Source organism: Vipera ursinii (assembly GCF_947247035.1).
Source record: "Vipera ursinii genome assembly, chromosome: 1".
Lineage (NCBI taxonomy): Eukaryota > Metazoa > Chordata > Lepidosauria > Squamata > Viperidae > Vipera > Vipera ursinii.
This window is the reverse complement of record NC_139512.1, coordinates 3,547,063-3,568,405: the sequence shown is the minus strand read 5'-3', so window position 1 is coordinate 3,568,405 and position 21,343 is coordinate 3,547,063. Positions and strand designations below refer to the sequence as shown.

At 40.1% G+C, this 21,343-nt stretch overlaps 1 protein-coding gene across 1 annotated transcript in view; it reads left to right on the top strand.

Moving 5' to 3' along the window:
• UNC13A (unc-13 homolog A) overlaps positions 1 to 21,343 on the top strand; it is a gene marked incomplete at both ends in the record, with an annotated part of 128,940 nt that overhangs the window by 85,422 nt on the left and 22,175 nt on the right. Inside the window, 13 exons of the mRNA XM_083349459.1 lie at positions 6,858 to 6,926; positions 8,383 to 8,472; positions 9,537 to 9,671; positions 9,903 to 10,036; positions 10,179 to 10,264; positions 10,733 to 10,859; positions 11,730 to 11,826; positions 12,457 to 12,600; positions 13,271 to 13,354; positions 15,066 to 15,143; positions 16,233 to 16,321; positions 16,630 to 16,782; positions 18,124 to 18,247. Coding sequence (XP_083205585.1) covers positions 6,858 to 6,926; positions 8,383 to 8,472; positions 9,537 to 9,671; positions 9,903 to 10,036; positions 10,179 to 10,264; positions 10,733 to 10,859; positions 11,730 to 11,826; positions 12,457 to 12,600; positions 13,271 to 13,354; positions 15,066 to 15,143; positions 16,233 to 16,321; positions 16,630 to 16,782; positions 18,124 to 18,247 — 1,410 coding nt within the window. The remainder of the gene's footprint in view (positions 1 to 6,857; positions 6,927 to 8,382; positions 8,473 to 9,536; positions 9,672 to 9,902; positions 10,037 to 10,178; positions 10,265 to 10,732; positions 10,860 to 11,729; positions 11,827 to 12,456; positions 12,601 to 13,270; positions 13,355 to 15,065; positions 15,144 to 16,232; positions 16,322 to 16,629; positions 16,783 to 18,123; positions 18,248 to 21,343) is intronic.

Below are 21,343 nucleotides of genomic sequence, written 5' to 3'. Positions count from 1 at the left end.
TATTGTTTTGATAAAGCAAATGTTAGGTTGTGTACAAATCTTGTTTCTTTCTTCTTTTTTTCCTCTCAGAGAGCCTAAAAATTGGGTGTTTCCCTCCCCCCCAAAAAACCAGACTGTGTCGCTTTAACCCTCTGTGTGCCGTGGCCGGTGCTAAGGCGTGCTACGGAGCCTATGTTTGCCGGATGCGCATCTGTGCTCTTTTTTTTTGCAAGGATTGCTTCTTGTTGTCTCTTGTGCCTTAGGGCTAGAGGAAGAGGCAGGACAGGGTTGGGGGAGGAAGGAGGGAGGGAAGGAGGGGGCGGAGGGGGTGGGAACGACTTGGAAGGGGAGAACCAGAAATGCATGATTGCAGAGACCAGGTGGGGGGGGAGGTGAGAGGGAGTTTGGGATAGCTGTGAAGCAAGTATAAGGAGCCAGTTAGGAGACTTTAGGAAAGTCGCTATATATTTTTCAATGGAGATTGTAGCAGACACACTCAAGACCATCACTATGCACAAAAGACATTCTTTACAACGCTAAAAAAAACAATTTATAGATGGGGTAAAGACATCACGTCAGATATTCCGAAAGCAATTCTGATTCCCTTAAAATTCCTTAATTATTTCATCCAAGAGGAGTTTCCCAAGCGCATTGAAATGAAATGATTGATTTAGTGTATCAGCGTGTCCGCTGCAGGGAATTCCAAAAAAAGTGATGATGGCGGTTGTGATGCATGTAAAAAAGGAGCTGGGTTTCAGCTGCAAGGGCAGGGCTGCCATCTTGACTTTTTTTTTTTACCCCTCTGCAGATATCCCTGCTTCTTTTGACATTGGCTAGACCCGGGGTAGGCAACCTCGGCTCTTTTATGACTCATGGACTTCAACTCCCAGAATTCCTGAGTCAGTATGCTGATTCAGGAATTCTGGGAGTTGTCCATGAGTCATAAAAGAGCCGAGGTTGCCTACCCCTGGGCTAGACCATATTTTCCAGCACTAGGCCTAGTAAGGAACAGATTCATTTAAAAAGCTGAGCCGAGCCAGTTTCTGAACCAGTGAAAAACGTTAACAGCTGAGATGCTTTTGAAATGCTCTCTATTTGAATTTCTTCCCACATCTTTGCTTTAAAAAGGCAATTAGAAAATATTATTATATACACTACAGCACGAAATCACAGCTGCCAGTTCTTTAGCTGGTGCAAAAGTATTGATTATTATTGCTATTATTTTGGTACATTTAAATGTTTTGGTCAGTTGTTGAATGAAATTAATACCTGAAAGAGTCTGTTACTCTGACTTTTGTTTTTTACAGTCCTAATTTCATGGATAATTTACTTCAGGTTTCAGTTTCTTTAAGTTTTTGTCACTGCAGGACACATATGTATATCTGAGGTGATATATTTAAGCCTCATCATTTTCGTAAGTAAAATAACACATAAAATAAATCCAGATGCAATTGTTCCACATACACAAAAATAATTTTAAACCGTGCCAGAAAACCCCGCCGTTGAATCAAGATTATTTTTCTCTTATACTGTACTGATTCTCCACAGTGTACTTATGTATCAAATCAAACATTACATAAAATGATTTATCATGCAGCCATTGTACAGGTAGTCCTCAATTAACAACTGGTTGCACACTGTACTTCTGTAGCTGTCTGGTTTGGCACAGCAGTCAAACAGGACAGGTACAGACTTCAACGGATAGTTAGGCCTGCAGAAAAAAAAACAATTGCAACCAGCCTTCTTTCCATTGAGGATCTGTATACTGCATAGCTCAGAAAGAGGGCTCAGAAAATATCTACGGACCCCTCTCATCCTGTACATAAACTGTTTCAACTCTTCCCCTTGGGATGCCGCTACAGGACACTGCATGCCAAAACAACTAGACACAAAGATAGTTTTTTCCTTTGCACCGTCGCTCTGTTGAACACCTAATTCCCACAGCACTGTCTTATGTCTAAAGATATTTCTCCATGTGGTGGGGCTGTATTATTATTATCCTTCTCCTCTACTACCTTCTCCAATTAGTATCTTATGATCAGTGCTTTTTTTGTAAAAGAAAAAGGTGCCGGAACTCACACGTCATAGACATGCCTTGCCTACCCTACAAGGTTCCATCCAAAAAAGGTGCCGGAACTACGTTCTGAGCGTTCTATGAGAAAAAAAGCCCTGCTTACGATTATATTACTTTGTTGTAATAATAATAATAATAATAATAATAATAATAATAATAATAATAATAAGAAGAAGAAGAAGAAGAAGAAGAAGAAGAAGAAGAAGAAGAAGTAGTTGGAAGGGACCTTGGAGGTCATCAAGTCCAACCCCCTGCTCAGGCAGGAAACCCTATACCATTTCAGGCAAATGGCTGTCCAGTCTCTTCTTAAAAACTCCCAGTGTTGGAGCATTCACCACTTCTGGAGGCAGGTTGTTCCACTGGTTAATTGTTCTAACTGTCAGGAAGTTTCTCCTTAGTTCTAGGTTGCTTCTCTCCTTGACTAGTTTCCATCCGTTGCTTCTTGTCCTGCTTTCAGGTGCTTTGGAGAATAGCTTGACTCCCTCTTCTTTGGGGCAGCCCCTGAGATATTGGAACACTGCTATCATGTCACCCCTCACCCTTCTCTTTGTTAAACTACATATACCCAATTCCAGCAACCATTCCCTATATGTTTTAGCCTCCAGTCCCCCAATCATCTTTGTTGCTCTTCTCTGTACCCTTTCTAGAGTCTCAACATCTTTTTTACATCGTGGTGACCAAAACTGGATGCAGTATTCCAGATGTGGCCTTACCAAAGCATTGTAAAGTGGTATTAGTACTTCACTTGATCTTGATTCTATCCCTCTGTTAATGCAGCCTAGCACTGTGTTGGCTTTTTTGGCAGCTGCAGCACACTGCTGGCTCATATTGAGGTGATTGTCTACTAGGACTCCGAGATCCCTCTCACAGTTACTACTATTGAGCAAGGTACCACCTATACTATACCTGTGCATTTGATTTTTCCTGCCTAAATGTAGAACCTTACTTTTTTCACCATTGAAATGCATTTTGTTAGATAGCGCCCAGTGTTTGAGTCTGTCCAGATCCTCCTGTATTTTAAGCCTATCTTCTGAAGTATTGGCTATTCCTGCCAGCTTGGTGTCGTCTGCAAATTTGATGAGTTCCCCATCTATCCTCTCATCCAAATAGTTGATGAAGATGTTAAAGAGCACTGGGCCCAGAACAGAGCCCTGGGGCTCCCCACTACATGCTTCCTTCCATGTAGATGCAGTTCCATTGAGGACCACATGCTGAGTACGGCCTATCAGCCAGCTACAAATCCATCTGGTGGTGATGCTATCTAACCCACATTTTTCTATCTTATCAAGTAGTAGGTTGTGATCTACTTTATCAAATGCCTTACTGAAGTCCAAGTAAATTATATCTACAGCATTCCTCTGGTCCACTAATTTTGTCACTTGGTCTAAGAATGCAATAAGATTTGTCTGGCATGATCTGTTTTTGACAAACCCATATTGACCTTTAGTGATGACTTTGTTTGTATCAAGCTGTTCGCTGATTTGTTGTTTGATTATCTTTTCCAGAATCTTCCCAGGTATTGAGGTCAGGCTGATAGGTCTGTAGTTTCCTGGATCTATTTTCTATCTATTTTCCCTTTTTTTTGAAGATGGGAACTACATCAGCTCTCTTCCAGTCCTCTGGTAGTTCCCCAGTGCTCCAGGATCTTTGAAAAATATAGCTCAGTGGTTCTGAGATCACATCTGCCAGTTCCTTGAGAACCTTGGGTGTAATCCATCTGGTCCTGGTGATTTGAACTCGTCTAGGCTGGACAGGTGTTCACTTACCATTTTTTTCCCTATCTTAACTTGTGTTTCTATTCTGTTTTTTATGGCACTGGTTTTGGTAGGTTGGACAGATGCAAAAATCAAGTTAAATAGTTCTGCTTTCTCCCTTTTGCTTGTCACCTTCTTGCCACTTTCCCCCACTAATGGACCAATCATTTCTTTAACTTTTTTCTTGTTTTTTATATGTTGAAAGAAGCTTTTTTGTTATTTTTAACTTTGGTCGCAAGCCTTAGTTCATTTTGAGCCTTAGCTTCCCTCACTTCATCTTTGCAGGCACAGGCTATTTGCTGATATTCTGCCTTAGTTATGTGCCCCTCTTTCCACTTCTTATACTGTACTTATGTGTCCTATTGCACTTGGTCACTAAAGAATATTCCTTTCTATTCTGTTCTGTTCATTGTAACCAACTCCCAAAAAGTTACTTATGACTCATCCTTAAAGTTACAAGTGCTGTCCCACATTCCCACAGTTATGTGATTGCATTTTGAGTGCTTCGCAGCCTGCTTGTACTTACGACCAGTTGTAGCATTCAACGCTCAAATGAAAATGATTTGCAATGCTTTTGCCAGTTTCTGATAAAAAAATATCCCCATTTGGGAGAATGGATTCATGTAACGATCACATAATTCATGTAATGACTGCAGCAGCTCACTTTATAATGGTGGTTAAAAATGATCATAAAATCACATTAGATCACGTGGTGATCCATTTAATGACCACAAAGACTTTTTATAATTCTATCTTGACTGTTAAGTGAGGACTACCTGAATTCTTGCATTTAGGTTTTCCCCAGTAGCTTGTCAATGTGTTTTATTGAATAGTAAGAAAATAAATCTGTAGCAGAGAAACATAGCTAAAAATAACATTTCTGCAGGAAAATGCAGTTTCATCAAAATTGTTTTCCCTATAATATTTTATCAATTAACACAAACACAAGCATAACTATAGATGAAATGAAAACCCCACCTAAAGATATAACAAACCATTATTCAAATCAAGACTAAAATCAAATTGTAGCTGAAGAGCATTATAAATCGAAGGAAGCACATTTTCCTACATTTAACATAGAGCAGCTTGTAGAACATATTTATGATGGTAAATTGATATAACTCTAGGGAGAAACTTTTGCTATAAAACCTCTGATCACTCAATCTGCCCTTGTTTCATCAATACAGAGAAGACATATTATTTGTTTTCACAGTTTATATTCTGCCTTTTTGCTTGTCAGGTAGACAAGGCCCCTGAGAATTTAAACCCCCCATAAACATGAAAAACACTTCCAGTTCATGCCTTATACTGACTTCAGATAGTGCAGTTTTATAAGCCAGGGCTAAATTGTCAACCATGCCTGTTCACTTCTATGCAACTGTAACATCAGGAGGGATACTAGATTTATTTTTCTTAGATCCTGGATTACCCCACTTTCCTCCATTATCACTGTAGTGTCAAATGTACTCCTCTGATTTTGAAGTTTCTTTTCTCCCATGGAAGTGAATCAATGCTATCTTGAGATAGGATCAAGAATAAAAAAATAGCTTTCAATCCTGAGAAAGTCAAGCCTAAAAAGACACAACAGAGGCAATGGCAACATTGAGGATGGAGGCATGAATAAAGGAAAATAGAGGATGTTTCCATATAAATATCTGCCATTCTTAGCCATGGAAAGAATGATAAATTATCACAGACGTTACACTGAAGAGTTGGGTAAAAAAATGACAGTACATGGCTGAAATTCCACTGACAAAGATCCCTGATACAAAAATCGTTAGCATCTACACTTACAACACAATTCTGACATACACTTTTTTCTCCACATGAGTCTTGCTTGTCGTAATGGCGACCATAAGTCTGGTTTCTTAATATCACTGTGCCTTGTTAAAAAGAATAGCAAGCGTGACTGAAGCCTGGTAGCCAGGAAGGAGTTTGTTTGATATCAGCCTGGCAATTTGGCAAATATTTCATACCATGTGTGGTTGTGCATGCTCAGTGCTATTAAGAAACAGAACATCAGCCAGGACTAGGTCTTAGAAAGCAAGAGATGGAATTGTAAAAGAGGGGCAGGGAAATGCAGTTAAAAGGATGGGAGTTAGCCTATGTAACTGGATTGGGAAAGACTGGGGTGACCTAAGGGGTGGTTATTTTCTAAAGGACTGTTTTGCTCTTTGCATGCAATGTTGCACCAATGCTAAGTCCCTTGTCTCCTCTGCTTTGCTCAAGAATCTTTGGGAACTGCGGTAGTAATGATGGCAGAAGCATCTTAATCAGGAAATCTTGCTTGATACACCCCAATAGGTTGAACCAACCTAATTAGGTATAGGAAATTAGGACCAGAGTGGGCAATCTTTCTTACAGTCCCAGATATCAGCAAAGAAGAAATTTGGGGCTACAGTTTACCCATCCCTGGATTAAAGAATCAAATCTGATTTCCCTTTTTCTCTCTGCAAAAACCAGAACAAAGTTCTGGAGCTTATTACTGTAGCAGTGGGCATTTATAACAGCATCTTTAAGGTCAGATAGTTAAGTGGGTTTGTTCTCTGATGAAAGCAGATCCGATGCATAGGTTTTGCCAAGTTCACAGATCCAATTTCTTGGATCAAGGCATAAGCAGCTAAACCAGGATTCCATAAAGAGAGAACTGGGATTTCCAGTGGATTGCCATTTACTCTAAAATGTGGACATCTTACTTTTTCTCTGTAAGTCTGCAACAAAACTGTAATTGTGTCTCAATCTGTAGTGCTCCTCATGAAAAGAAGATGGTAAGGGCAATTTGGAGGGAAGTGTGGGAGGTGGTAGGATTCTTCCAAACAATGTTCAAAAGAAGATAGGCCAAATAAGATTATTTATAGGTGTCTTTTAGCTTTGCATCACTCAACCAATTCCCTGCCCTAAAGTGCAAGAATGACTTCTTAATCTTGATTATATTAACTTGACAAAGCCTGAACAAGGTCAAAACCAACGGTGGGGCACGGAGGGAGGGGGTTCAAAGTCTCGCTATTTTAACTTGATTTACCTGCTTTTGGGGCTCTCTCTTTTTGCAGAAAGAACGGTTTGTCAAACTGCTGGACCAGCTACACAATTCCCTGAGGATCGATCTCTCAATGTATCGGGTAAGGAGAGGCATTTGCTTAGAACAGGAAACAGGCAGATTCTTTGAGATAATGAAAGGCCGGCTTGTTGAATTTTCATCTGTCATTGTTGTATGAAAAGAAGCGAGTTTTTAGTCCTCTTTTGTTTATGTACATAACAAGGAGCACAGTGTCAGAACATTAAACTTGCTCCCGCTTTTCTGGTTGGCTGGTTGGTTGGTTGGTTGGTTGGTTGGTTGGTTGGTTGGTTGGTTGGTTGGTTCGTTCGTTCATTCATTCATTCATTCATTCATTCATTCATTCATTCATTCATTCAATGTGTTTATACATCTGCCTATCTCCAAAGGCACACTGGGTGGTGGAGAAAGATAAATCAAAACCAAACTCACAATTCCATTAAAGAAAAATCTAGTTGAAATGCCCCACTCAAATTTCAATAACAATCTAAAAAGCAGACCCACATACGCATCAGAGGTGTGTTATTCTTTATTCTGCTAACTTCATGGCCTCAGTGCCAGGAGGAATCACCAGGTCTTTATGGCCTTCCAGAAGTCAAAGCTGTCCATATCTCAGAGGGGAAGCTGTTCCACAAAACAGGGGTCTTGACAGAGGAGGCACACTTCCTAGGACCCACCAAGTCATACCTCTTCACTGATGGATTGCCCAATCTGGTATGGCAGGCAAAGACTAGCAGAGAGAGAGATGGATTGAAAGATAATCCATGCTATGCAGGGCATTTGCAGAAAGTACAGAAAATGATCTTCGTGACAAGGTGAGAGATCAAGTTTAGTCTAGTGGTGAAGGCACTAGAAACCAGGGACTGTGAGTTCTAGTTCCTCTTTAAGTATGAAAGCCAGCTGAGTGACTTTGGGCCAGTTACATTCTCAGGCCAAGTCACCTCATACAGTAGGATTGTTGTTGTGGGAAAAATAGGAGGAGGAAGGGGTATTAGGAATATTTGCCACCTTGAGGTATTTATAAAAAATAATAAACGTGAAATAAAAAAAATTCTAAAACCTAAACTCAAGCACAAAACAATCCAAGAAGAGGAAGAAATGAAAGAATCCTGACAGATGCGTTCTCCTGTTGCTACCCAGGGTCAATTCAATTTGCTCTGAAGGTTTTTTACAGTAGCATTTTAAGCATGTCACGTATATGGGGCTGGGGAATTTCTCATTGATTTGATAGTGAATGAAACTCACAAGTATATATGAGGAGGTCTTTTACCTCCAACAATTTAAACACCTCCAACACTAGTAATTTCTGTTACAATGAAAACCAAATGTTTTTTTATTCTTATTTTCTGTTGATATATACAGAATTGTCTTGTTAAGAACAATTGTATTGCCAGAAAGTAGTCCATAAAGGAGCTAGAAAGGTTTATACAAGCAGATTAAAGGCAGTAGTAGGGAGTGTGTAAGTTGACAGATGAATGAAGAAATATCAAATGATTGCTGCAATTTCTCCTATTTCTCAGAATAATTTCCCTGCCAGCAGTCCTGAAAGACTTCAGGACCTTAAATCAACAGTGGACCTCTTGACCAGCATCACTTTCTTTCGGATGAAGGTAAATCTCTAATTCCCACCCACCCACCCACTCAAATCCTGAAAAGATGGAAGGAAATGTCATTTTGTGCTTCTTTAATTTCTGGTACTGCTTGTTGTGTGATGTGATCTGGTTTAGAGTTGTGTAAGAATAGCCCATTCCATTGTTTCAAAGCTCCAGAAACAGCCCAACCAAATTCAGATCTCTCTGACTCTGGTCTCAATCCAGAGAGTGATTCAGAAAAATAAAAGCTTTACAAAGAATAAGCCTGTTGGGTCAAGAGGTGTTGTTGGTAATTAAAATAATAGGACTGTAGAATTGGATGGGGTGACTATTCACTTTCTGTTTTAAAAATCCAATGGAAGGGAGCCTACCACCTCTCTAGAAAAGCTGTTCCTTGCCAAACTGTTCTTAATTCTAAAAAGCTTTTCTTCACATTTAAGTAAAATTTGCTTTTCTGTATTGTGCATCCTACACACTGAGTTGAAAGTTAACAAGTCTTGATCTGTTTCTGGGCGATGCTCTTTCAGATATTTCATATCCCCCTCACATGTTTTTTCCTCTGGGCTAAACATAAGCAAAGGGACGCGGTGGCTCAGTGGGTTAGGACACTGAGCTTGTCGATCAGAAGGTCAGCAGTTTGGCGGGTCGAATCCCAAGTGCCGCGTAACCGAGTGAGCGCCTGTTACTTGTCCCAGCTTCTGCCAATCTAGCAGTTCGAAAGCACGTAAAAAATGCAAGTAGAAAAATAGGGACCACTACGGTGGGAAGGTAACAGTGTTCCGTGCACCTTTGGTGTCTAGTCATGCCGGCCACATGACCACAGAGACATCCTCGGACAAGCACTGGCTCTTCGGCTTTGAAACAGAGATGAGCACCGGCCCCTAGAGTTGGAAACGACTAGCACGCATGTGTGGGGGAACCTTTACCTTTTTAAACTTAACCAATTTCCTCAGTCTCTCCTTTTAAGACTTATTTTCCAATCATCCTTTACGGCTCTTTTCGTTTGATGCTTCTTAAAGTAAGCACTATATTAGTTTATGGCTTCTAATAATTGGCACCCTTCTTATCGCTGTTTTATGCAGGTCCAAGAGCTCCAGAGTCCACCACGAGCCAGTCAGGTGGTGAAGGATTGTGTGAAGGCCTGCCTCAACTCAACCTATGAATACATCTTCAACAACTGCCATGAACTCTATAGTCGTGAATACCAAACTGATCCTGTGAGTGGACTGGCACTCTATCATAGATGTCTTTGGCCATGTTGCTGGGAAATATAGGGACTGGAGAAGTGATGAAAAACATCACTTTGAGGAAGGCCTGTAATCCAATGATGCCCTACTCAATTTTCATCTCTCCTTGATCTTCTAGTTTCTACAAGGGGACATAAAGATGAGTTTGCTAAACTGATGTGTATTTTTCCTTCGTTCTTCCTTCCCATCCAATCATCCTAGTCCAAGAAGAGTGAAGTGTCACCAGAGGAACAGGGTCCCAGCATCAAGAATCTAGACTTTTGGTCCAAACTTATAACCTTGATAGTATCAATCATTGAAGAAGATAAGAACTCATACACACCTTGCCTCAACCAGTGAGTACATACCGAGAATGCTCAAAAGAGGGGAAAGAAAATGCATGAATCATTAAGTTCCCTGTCTTTAGCAGGAATCAGTATCTTAGTGTATTTTTCATGCTGACAGAAAAGTGAAGTTCTGCCTTTGAATTCTTAACAGATTCCCTCAAGAGCTGAATGTTGGAAAGATCAGCGCAGAGGTTATGTGGAACCTTTTTGCTCAGGACATGAAGTATGCAATGGAAGGTGAACCTCCTTGGGGTCTTAAGAAGAGGATGCACTGCTCATTCTTAGAGAGAAATTGATTTCTCATGTGTCTTTTCCCTTCATCAATGATTCCCTTGAGTTTCTGATCTTTGTGGACAAACTGGAATTGTGCCAAACAATACACCCGCATAAAAACATTTTCAGAGGAGACCATCCACCTTTCAATTCATTCACAGGTTTAAACCCTTACCTCATTTCCATCCTGGGCCATTGCTATGTGCATTCCCCATCCATGCCCACTTTTTTTCTATCTCTTCCCACGGTTTGCTTTTGGATCTTATTTTATTTCTGGATAATTCTGCCTGGCTAACTTGATCTTAAACTTAACTTAAAACAAGATCCAACCTACTTTTGGATCTTGTTTTATCTCTGGATAATTTTGCCTGGTTAACTCAGACCCTGCAAGAATCATCTCTTTCTCTTTCATTCTCTTCTATTACTATGTAGAGCATGACAAACATCGGCTATGCAAGAGTGCTGACTATATGAACCTGCACTTTAAGGTGAAATGGTTGTACAATGAATATGTCACAGATCTTCCTTCCTTCACCAGCCGGGTTCCTGAATACCCAGCGTAAGTCCCTTTGTTGTTTCCTCACGCTTAAACCTTGGCCTTACTTACCATAAACCAGCTTCAAAAATTTCTGACCTTCCTGAATTTTAAATATCTACCTCCATGTAGTTTGGGAGGCTCAGAAATTTTCCAAGTACATTATCATTGCAAAAGAATATTGAGTTGACTTTTGTAGTGTTGAACAGAACCCATCTGCTAAAGGGTAAGAACCATACCTGTGAGCATCTCAGGACAGGCTTCACCTGTTCTGCCTTTTCCAGGTTATACCCATTTCTCCAGACCAAGCCATTCAGTGGCCCCACTTCAAATTATTCCAATTATTTATTTGGTTCTCTTTTATCTCCCATCATCCACTGATCTTCACAACAATGTTCTTTTCTTAAGACTGAACAATTGTGATCAAGCAGAAGCTGGTCAGCTAACTCTCAGGATGTATTCATTTGGATTTCTGCGTTAAGCAAGGGGCTAGACCTCATCATCTCAACTGCCTCTTCTAACTCTAATATTTTAGGAGAAAAAATCCAGAGATCACCCCTTTCTAATTTTTAGAAAATTTATACCAGTTTCTTTAGAATTCTTCAGAAACTGTACTAAGAGATTTTATACTCCTAAATCCAGTTAAGGAATATGTTAGGTAGAGAATTTCAAAAGAACTTACTTTTTAAAAAACCTTTCCCTAATTCATTAAAGGGGAAAAAAACCCTGAATTATTTTCATCCTGTTTTTAATTAGATTTGCAGAGCTTGGTAAGTTTTGATGAAAAATTTTAACTAAATTCTTACCCATCACTATTTTCAAATTCTCTTGAGTTGGCCAAGATAGATTTTCTTGATTTCAACCTTACACTTTTTTTTTCATTTGTTTCTCTAGATGGTTTGAACCTTTTGTTATCCAATGGCTGGATGAGAACGAGGAAGTGTCACGAGATTTCTTGCATGGAGCATTAGAACGAGACAAGAAAGATGGGGTAATGTACCAGTCTGAAGATTTGCATGTGGTTTCACCAGGATAATAATAATAATAATAATAACAACAACAACAACATCAGTGATACCCATTGTCATCAGGGCACTGGGAACTATGTTCAAAAACTTTGCAAAACACATCAAGAAACTGCAGCTTCCTACAATAACTCGAGCAATGCTACAAAAAACTGTGCTACTTGGAACATCTTACGTTTTAAGGAGGTACCTGGTTGATATCTAGGATGCTGGCAGCAACCCGTGTCAACCATCAGCGCCAGTCAATTTGAATGTTCAGTTGACTGAGGTTCATATCTAATGAATAAAATATGATGATGATGATATAACAACAACAATATTAATAAAGTAGCCTCAGAAATGAATTATGTTAGAAAACAACTCTTTGTGGCAGTTTTTGAGGGAGACATATTTAAGAAAGAACCAGTGTGACATAACAACTAGTGTGTCAAACATTTATCCACACAACAACTTTGCAAAATATTATTCTCTTATAAATATCTGGTAATTCACTAGAATTCCATTTCAATAGGCAAGAATGAGTTTAGCAAGATAAATGTTTTAACTCAGTTGATAGAAGTTAGCTTCTCATTCAATCTTCTTGGGTCTTCTTCCAGTTCCAACAAACTTCAGAGCATGCCCTCTTCTCCTGTTCTGTGGTTGATGTCTTCTCCCAGCTGAACCAAAGCTTTGAGATTATCAAGAAGCTGGAGTGCCCTGATCCACAGATTGTAGGCCATTACATGAGGAGGTTTGCCAAGGTAAGGAGCAGTTCCCTCCTATGGTCACTACTGATTTATCCTTCTGATTTCTGCCTTGCCAACAATAGCAAGGAAAAACTCTCAGAGATGTTGACCAGCCAGGGAATCTTTTTGAACTAAAAGCAATTACAAGGTAGGTCAAAACACTTTTGGACCTGACCCTATTGTTCCACCTTTTCCTAGAATGTTTCCACAGTTATAGAAGGACAATCTCAGTCTATTTGACTCAAGAGAGTTATGAAGACGGCCGCTTAGTTCCTAGGGGAATCCAGAGAAGGATTGTGGCTGGGGAATGGAACTGCAGCCCATCATACCTTGGATCCATCTACATCAAGGCTGATGTAGATGGATCTTGGGTATGCCATAGAAATACCCTTCAATTGTCTGCAATAGACCATTTTCTAGATATTAAGTACAATAGATAATATAGAACTCTTATATACCTCTGAGAGTGTCCTTATCTTCAGTCCTGCTTTTGTGGTCTGCCTGGAAGTATCTTTATAATTACTGTTCAAAAGGGGATACTGACCATGTGAACTACGTATCTATCAAGTCAGGATTTGCTGGCTGAAGAATGCTGAAAATTGTGATCCAGCCCATGCAAAGCCACAATTTGATCACAATGTCTGCTCAAATTCTCCTTCTCTTTCTTATTGACTTTGCCTTTCAGACCATTAGCAATGTCTTGCTGCAGTATGCTGAGATCATCTCTAAAGGCTTTGCTTCCTACTGCGCCAAGGAGAAGGAAAAAGTGGTGATGTATTGCATTTATGCCTTCAGTTTCTGAAATGCTTTTTCTTTTGAAATCTTCCTGCAGAACCAGGGATCCCAAGGAACCCGATGGGCTCCAGGATGGGGATGGCGTGGAGACTTTACTTATTTATTTTTATCTATTTATCAAATTTATATGCCATCCATCTTACTGTTGCTAAAGGAAGTGGACCATATCATTGGCAGGACACCTGTCAGCACCAAAAACATCTCTTTGGCTATAAAATGATGTCATAAATTGCCAGCATTAAAATGGAATCCATTTTCATATCCTGTATATATTAGAAAATGAGCACGGTTATCATCTCAGATGGCACCAAAAGAAATGTAGTATTCAAATCATTGCACTCTGGTGAAGTGCAATGCTACATTCAGTTCTGGATGCTACATTGTGAGAAGGACGTTGACAAAACCACACTGCGATTAGAGGGAGGTGAACAGAAAAGTAGAGAGTTTGGAAACCAAGAAAAGTTGAAGGAGCTTTGTAGGTTTAGCTTAATGACTGAAGACATCTCTTCATAGCCTTCAAATGTTGGAGGTTCTGCATGTCCATCTGTGAATGTTCCTAAGAGTGAGAATCAACCCTGAGCAATGATTAGTGCAGCAGGTTTATAACTCTAACAGAAACTATAGTATAGCAAAGTTTCTCAGCCTTGGTAATTATAAGATGTATGGACTTCAACTCCCATGTTGGCTGAGTAATTCTGGGAAGTGAAGTCCACACATCTTAAAATTGCTAAGGTTGAGAAACACTGCAGTATAAGAGTGGAAGAAAGCTTAGTGCACAGCTAATTGTATCCTGACAGGATGAGAATCCAACAATATGTGTTTTGTTTATGAATGCCATAGAAGAAAAATAGAAGGACAGTATATAGAGCCAAACATAGAGGGGCATCGAATAAATCCTTAACCCTCTATTTGCACCATACTGCCCCTTTGGGGTTAGGTGGTCCTGAGGTATGAAGATTCATTGTTATGGAATTTGAACCTCCAATGCAAATATCTGGAGGGCAGATATGCAGGAACTAGAACAGAGTATAAAACATGTATAGAAATTGCACAGAAGTAGATGCTGGCTAAAAGTTATTTAGAAGTTTCACTGAAGTTAGAGTTGTATAGGAGGTGAACATTAATGGAGATAATTGGCTTTTCCAGCTTTCTTTGCTGGAAATGAATACCAGCTTCAGAGAGATTGCTTTATTGTTTTAGAGTTTTACCCTTTCCTATATTGCAGTTGCCCTTAGTATTGGTTTAATAGAACTGAGGGGGGTTGACCAACAATATTGGTTTAACAGAAGTGAGGGGACTTAACCAAGATTGCCCCTGAAACTGGAAGATGCTAGAATCACAGAGCTGGATGAGAACCTTGGATGTAATTTACCCTAAGCTCTCTTTGATGCAGGATCTGCTAACATCAGATGTCAGTTTGTCAAATGTCAGCCTCAGTTTGAAGACCTTCAGCAAAGGGAACATATCACTTCACAGGATAGATTATTCTATTGCTGGATAATTCTTACCATCAGGAAATTCCTCCAGAAATCTAACTTGAATCTGGTCCTGCTCCTCCAGGGCAAGAGTTGCTCCATTTCATACCACAATTGATGTCCATCTCAACCACAATGTTCATATGTTTGTTGATCAGAGATTGACCTGCCTTTAAATGTGTTTGTGTATGTGTGTTTCTTCTGTTCCAGCCTTGTATCCTGATGAACAACATACAGCAGTTGCGTGTCCAGCTGGAGAAGATGTTTGAAGCTATGGGGGGGAAAGAGGTTTGCATTTTTGAATTATCTTGGACACCTGGGCTGGAAGTGGACCAGACAGGCACAGAAAGGCATGATGGGTCTTAGTCATCTGTTGCAGGCATCATCTCTGTTGATCTGCAAGGTCTCTTCTCCGTTCACCCATTAGACCTGGAGGGTAGATTTGATTTCTCATCAATAAGGGAAAGGTTTTTCTTTCATTTGATTAAGGTGGGTGGAGATGGAGAAGCTGTGCCCAGCTTGATGTGCCTGAAGTTACAAATTCAAAAGAAATTGTATCAACTCTGGATTCTTTGAGTTCCCTTTTTTTTGCCTTCTCATCTTGGATATTGAATACAATTCTCAAACTAGTAGAAGGTGGGAAATTCATGGGATCTTTTTTTTTCATTGACAAAAGGTATTTCAAGTGTCTAAAATGCAAATTTTGAATCAGTTTGAAATTGGTTTACTTTCCAGAGATCATGTGAGAGAACTCTTGACTAGTTCTCCTCAGCCCAATGATCTGCTTTATTTTTCTATTGATCAGCTTTTTGTTTCTAATCCCCTCCGTTTATTCCTCACTTTCAGTCCTTTTGTTACATTTATTTATCTAAAACATTAATATTGCTAAATGGATTTCCAGGCTAGTGTAGAAAATTTTAATCTGAGGAATAATCAGCTATCTAATAAAGTAAGCAGAAGCTTGCAAGTGGGCTGAAATAGTATTCCAGAAAGATAGAGGATTTGTCTATCTCTTTAACACCAGATCTCAGCCCCTCTGCACACTTCTTGGAAAGATTTAAATTTGAGCCAAATTGACAATATCATTAATACACTGAACAGCCAAACATTCTGTGATATCATACCGGTGAAAAACTGCCTTTGCTAGATAAATACATATAACACTTATATTGGAGTCTCTTTAGACTGGGGTGAAGCATTTAAGCCCCTGTTAAGTAAATAAATAAGCAAATACGCATATATACAGACATACAGACATGCATACGTACATACATACCCCATTTGAGTTAAATTCTGGAAGCTGGCTTCTATTATTTAAGCAGGGTGATTTTGGTTATTGCTCATAATCATTGTTGTTTTTTTTCTCTCTCCTCTCAGTTGGACACAGAAGCCAGTGATATCCTCAAGGAACTACAGGTGAAGCTCAACAATGTCTTGGATGAGCTAAGCCGAATATTTGCAACCAGGTAGGGCTAGTTCGGAAGACTAATGGGATGTTAACTTGAAATCATTTTCTTGATAGTGGATGTATACAATGGAGCGGGACGGCAAACTGGACTTATTAGTGAAAGCACAAGACATTTTGACATTAGTTCAAGACTTCTGGACCAGCCTTCCTCAATTTTGCCTCCTCCAGCTCTGTTGAGCCTACAGTTCCCAACCAGAAATTAGGGGAGTTGCCAACAGAACACCTGAGCACGGTGCCAGGTTAAGGGAGGCTAGTCTTGTCTCTCCTTTAGTAGAACATCAGGTGAGCGCTTCTCTTTCTCTCCAGTTTTCAGCCGCATATAGAGGACTGTGTGAAGCAGATGGGAGACATCCTCAGCCAAGTGAAAGGCACCGGGAACGTGCCTGCCAGTGCCTGCAGCAGTGTGGCTCAGGATGCTGACAACGTCTTACAGCCTATTATGGACCTGCTGGATAGCAAGTGAGTGCAGATCCAGGGGTATAAGGTAGAAATTTTAGCTACCAGATTTTGGGTGTTTATTTGTTGCATTTCTATTTCTTTTTTTTAATTATTTCAATTACTTTTTTTCCTGTATATATATTTTTTCTTTACTAAACCACTTGCTGTTTCTTGACCTTTGTTAAAAACCGTATTTAATTCTCTTTCAATTATTCTTTGAGTGACAGTCAGAACGATTTTTTACCCAGGCAAGTTGTTAATGTATAATTTGGCTGCTGAATATAATTCTTGAAGGTTAGATGCAGTCTGCCTACTCAGTGTTGGTTTTCTATGTTTTTCATTATATACGCATGGAGAAAATTAAATTAAAAGAAACTAAGAAGCACCTCCATAGTGAGATTTGGTCCAGCAGTGATAGAGTCTTCTTTGTGGTCTGTGCTTTGTAGTCAAGGTAGTCCTTGACTTACAACCATTTGTTTAGTGACCATTCAAAGTTACAACAGCACTGAAAAACATGACCTATGACCAATCCTCACACTTAGGACCGTTAGAGCCTCCTCACAGTCACATGATCAGAATTCGGGTGCTTAGCAACTGGTGTGTATTTGCGATGGTTGCAGTGTCCCGTGGTCATGTGATTGTCACTTGTCGCTTTCTCAGCCAGCAAGCAAAGTCAGTGGAGGAAGCTGGATTCACTTAACAACCTGCACAAAAAAATGTGATGTGACTCACTTGAAAAATGCCTTGCTTAGCAAAGGAAGTTCCAGTCCCAACTGTGGTCGTAAACTCAGTTTATCTGTACTGAGCATATTCTATGGGGCTGCACTTCTTCCCACTTAGCTCAGTAAATAAAGAGGGAAGTCAGCAGAAAAAGCAAATGCTGTCAAGATTTTGCCTTTTCCATTAAAAAGACTCTGTGATTGCTGGACCTTTCAGGAACAGGCTGAAGTTGGCAGTGATTGTAACTTTGCTACCTTAAGCATGGGCAGAAGTTTCCATACCTGCAAAATAAAAATCCAGATGATCCTTAGATGATCACAAAGAGCTACACTTCCCTGTACGGTATCTCTTTGCTGCAATCTATGACTGTTTGGACTTTTGCACTCTAAATCAATAGAGAAGGGGACACGGGTGGCTTCAACTCCCTTCCTAGCAATCTCAACTGCTGGGGGATTTCTAGGACAGAGAAGATGCTTGGGGAATCTTTGTTCGTGTGAATGCATGCACATAAATAGGCATTTTCTTGATCACCCCTCTCCGAGCAGGCCATACGATACTTGAGCCCCAAATTTGTCCGTCCTAGCTGTTAACCTTAAAATGCTCATCCTCTTCTTTGTTGCATTAACTTTTTTTTCATCTTAGCTTGACTCTGTTTGCCAAAATTTGTGAGAAGACTGTCCTGAAACGAGTGCTGAAGGAACTCTGGAAACTTGTCATGAATACAATGGAGAAGACAATTGTACTTCCTCCACTAACTGACCAGACGGTGAGTCCCGCTAGCATGGGATGAATATCCTCCTTCTGGCCCCTGCAACCAACTTTCCCAATATTCTGGGGATGTGGCAAACTAGACATTTTCTGTGAGGGACCAGCTTAAAAGCGACTTGATATCCTGTCAGAAAATATGCACTGGCCACATGATTCAGTAAGGTTCTCCACTTGGATTTGAACTAGGTACATTTCTGGACCTCATTGTTCAGATGCGTGTTTCACATAAACAAAATGCTATAACTGTTATGATGTCTCTAAAACCTCGGGTCTATTTCTGCAAAACTCAAAAGGGACTCAGGCTCCTTCTATGAACTCTTCTTTGGAAGACAAATGGAAGTAAACTAGAATTAGAATTCTGTGGAATGAGATTTTATAGTTTTCTTTAGACCTAACTCATCTCCTAACATATAAGAACGGGAAATACAGACACAAACATTGCCCTTCCTTTCTTTGGATACTCTTCTCATTCCCCTACATACTTAGAGGTTGGCTTTCTACAGGAGGGTCCTCGATCTCTGAAAGTTCTCCATGCAGTTCTGAACCTGGGAAATGAGGTTTGAAATTTCAGGTGTGCTTCCGTAAATATCGATAGCTCTCCATTATAGATAATTCTCCTCTATGTTTGACAGATGATAAAGATACGAGCCTTTGGAAACATGGATTCTGTCTTGGGTACAAGTTTTCCATTTGTGTGCAGTGTTGACTCTGTTTCTTCTGAGCTAAATTTGACCATCTCTGTGAATCAATCAGAGGAAGTCTTGGGGTGTCCCGGATTTTTCTCAGTTCGTCCCACTTTCAGAGGCCATTCTGTTCTTAAATTATAGTAGTAGCCAGGATGAAGTTCCTTTCAACCAATTCTCTTAGCTCCTGTTTTAAAGAGCTAAGCTGGGATATAAATTGACTGAGCCAGAAAGAGGGTTTAGCAGTAGTTCTGGTGGTTTGCTTACAGCCTTCCCATATCATGGTTGGATAACCAAGGTTATCGTATGGGCAGGTTTTCCAGCCTAACTCAGGAAAAGAACCCCAAATATTAAAAGAGCCTTGGTGGAGCAGTGGGCTAATGCCTCCTTAAGTAACACCAGCTGCCTGCAATTAGTGCAGGTTCGAGTCCCACCAGGCTCAAGGTTGACTCAGCCTTCCATCCTTCCGAGGTAGGTAAAATGAGGACCCAGATTGTTGGGGGCAATTAAGCTGACTTTGTAATAATGCCGCTTGGGGGTGTGTGTGAAAGCCCTAATAAGCAGGCATATACATAGAATGAAGGCTACTGCTAAGCTTGTAAGCCGCCCTGAGTCTTCAGAGAAGGGCGGGATATAAATGGAATTAAAATTTTATAAAATAAAATAAAATAAATATCACCGTGGAAGCTACAGTTGCATCAGAGATGTCATTTTCAAAACCAACAGATGTATTTTCGGACTGTTGTTCTTTACACTGCAGATGAGTAGCTGGCATGACTAAATGTTCCTTTCTTCAAATAATTAAACAAACAATTCACTGTAGAAAAGTAGCATTTCTGGATCAAAGGCTAGCTTTTTCTCTAAGATGCAAATAGATGTTCCAGGGGGAGACTTCCGTCTTTTTTTTTTTGTAGAAGAGTGAAGCTCTTTAGAAGAATGGAGAGTTCTGGAGCTCCGATTTAGGGAATGCTTGGAGATAAGTGAAGCAGAGATGGGACAAAAAGGGTATGAAAGCAAAAAAAAAAGAAACAATTTACATTTAGTAGTGTTCCTCCTGGGGGGGTCTCTCCTCTTCTAACTAAAAACAGTGGTTTATAGCTATGGACATTATAGTGAAAGACCCAGTTGATATCTATGGAGATTCTCAGCCATCCAGGTCATGGTTGTCCCAAAGGTGCTTTTTCAAGAGGCAACTTGACTTTCTTGTTTTTCTCTGAAGACGTTCCGCTTCTCATCCAAGAAGCTTCTTCAACTCTGGCTGGATGGTGGGGAATGGAAGGATTTATACTCCTTGCAGACAGCTGGTCATTTGCATGCTTTTAGAGAGTGATTGAGGCCACTTGGAGTTTTATCTGTGTCCTCAGGGTCACCTGATTGGTGCAAATGGGTGTGAAGCCTCCTTGGAACTGCTGAAAGGACTGTGTTGTAGACTGGAGATAAATGATGCTGTATCCCTCCCCCTCTGTTGAGAGAGGGCTGTTCAGTTTTGATATAGATGGCCTCTTTGACCCCTCTTTCAAACCACATTTTGGATAGAGAGGACTGCTGGTTGGAAAGAAGGGTCAAAGAGGCCATTTATGTCAAAATTGAACAACCCTTTCTCAACAGAGGGGGAGGTATATGATATCATTTATCTCCAGGGAGTGCACATCTATTCTTGCAGCACCTACTGGTATCAGCAATTGCCCCTAGAGAATTGCTTCCTTGTCTTTCAGAGGCAAGCAAAGATGGCACTCTTCTGTCCCACCTTTATTCCTAGGTGACTGCAGACACTGCCAGAATATTCCATAAGAATATGATTGCTTTACTTTCTATTCTTTTAATCTAATTTATTTTACTATACATTACCTAGACGCCATCAGAATCGTTATTTTATTCTTCTTCTCCTAGTTCAATGTTTCTCAAACTTAGCAACCTGAAGATGTGTAGATTTCACCTTCCCAGCAGTCCTCAGCCAACGGGAAATTCTGGGAGTTGAAGTCTACACATCTTCAAGCCACCAGTGTTAAGAAACACTGTCTTAGGCAAACTCAACTTGTAGAGACTTCGTGGGTTGGTGTGTTTTTGTGTGTGTGTTTGTATGTGTGCGTGTTACATCTTGAGAAATTCTGAGACTGGCAATTAAGGAAAAATCTGGGCATAAATTAAATTTCCAGATGTTGAGAATCTTAACTTTCCTGTTGAAAGGATATAATTGAGAGAGGTATGGGGCCAGAATTACTAAAGAGGAAACACTGGGGGGGGGGTGTTCTCTTTTTTTCTTCATCCCAGGCAGGACAGTCTTTATGTTTCAGCCCCCTTAGAATCCTTCAAGATTTCTAATTGCAGATTGGGTGGGTGTAGGTGATTTGGGAAGCAAAGAATAAGAGAAATGTTTCTTGGAACAGAATAGTCTTCCTCAATCTGATGTT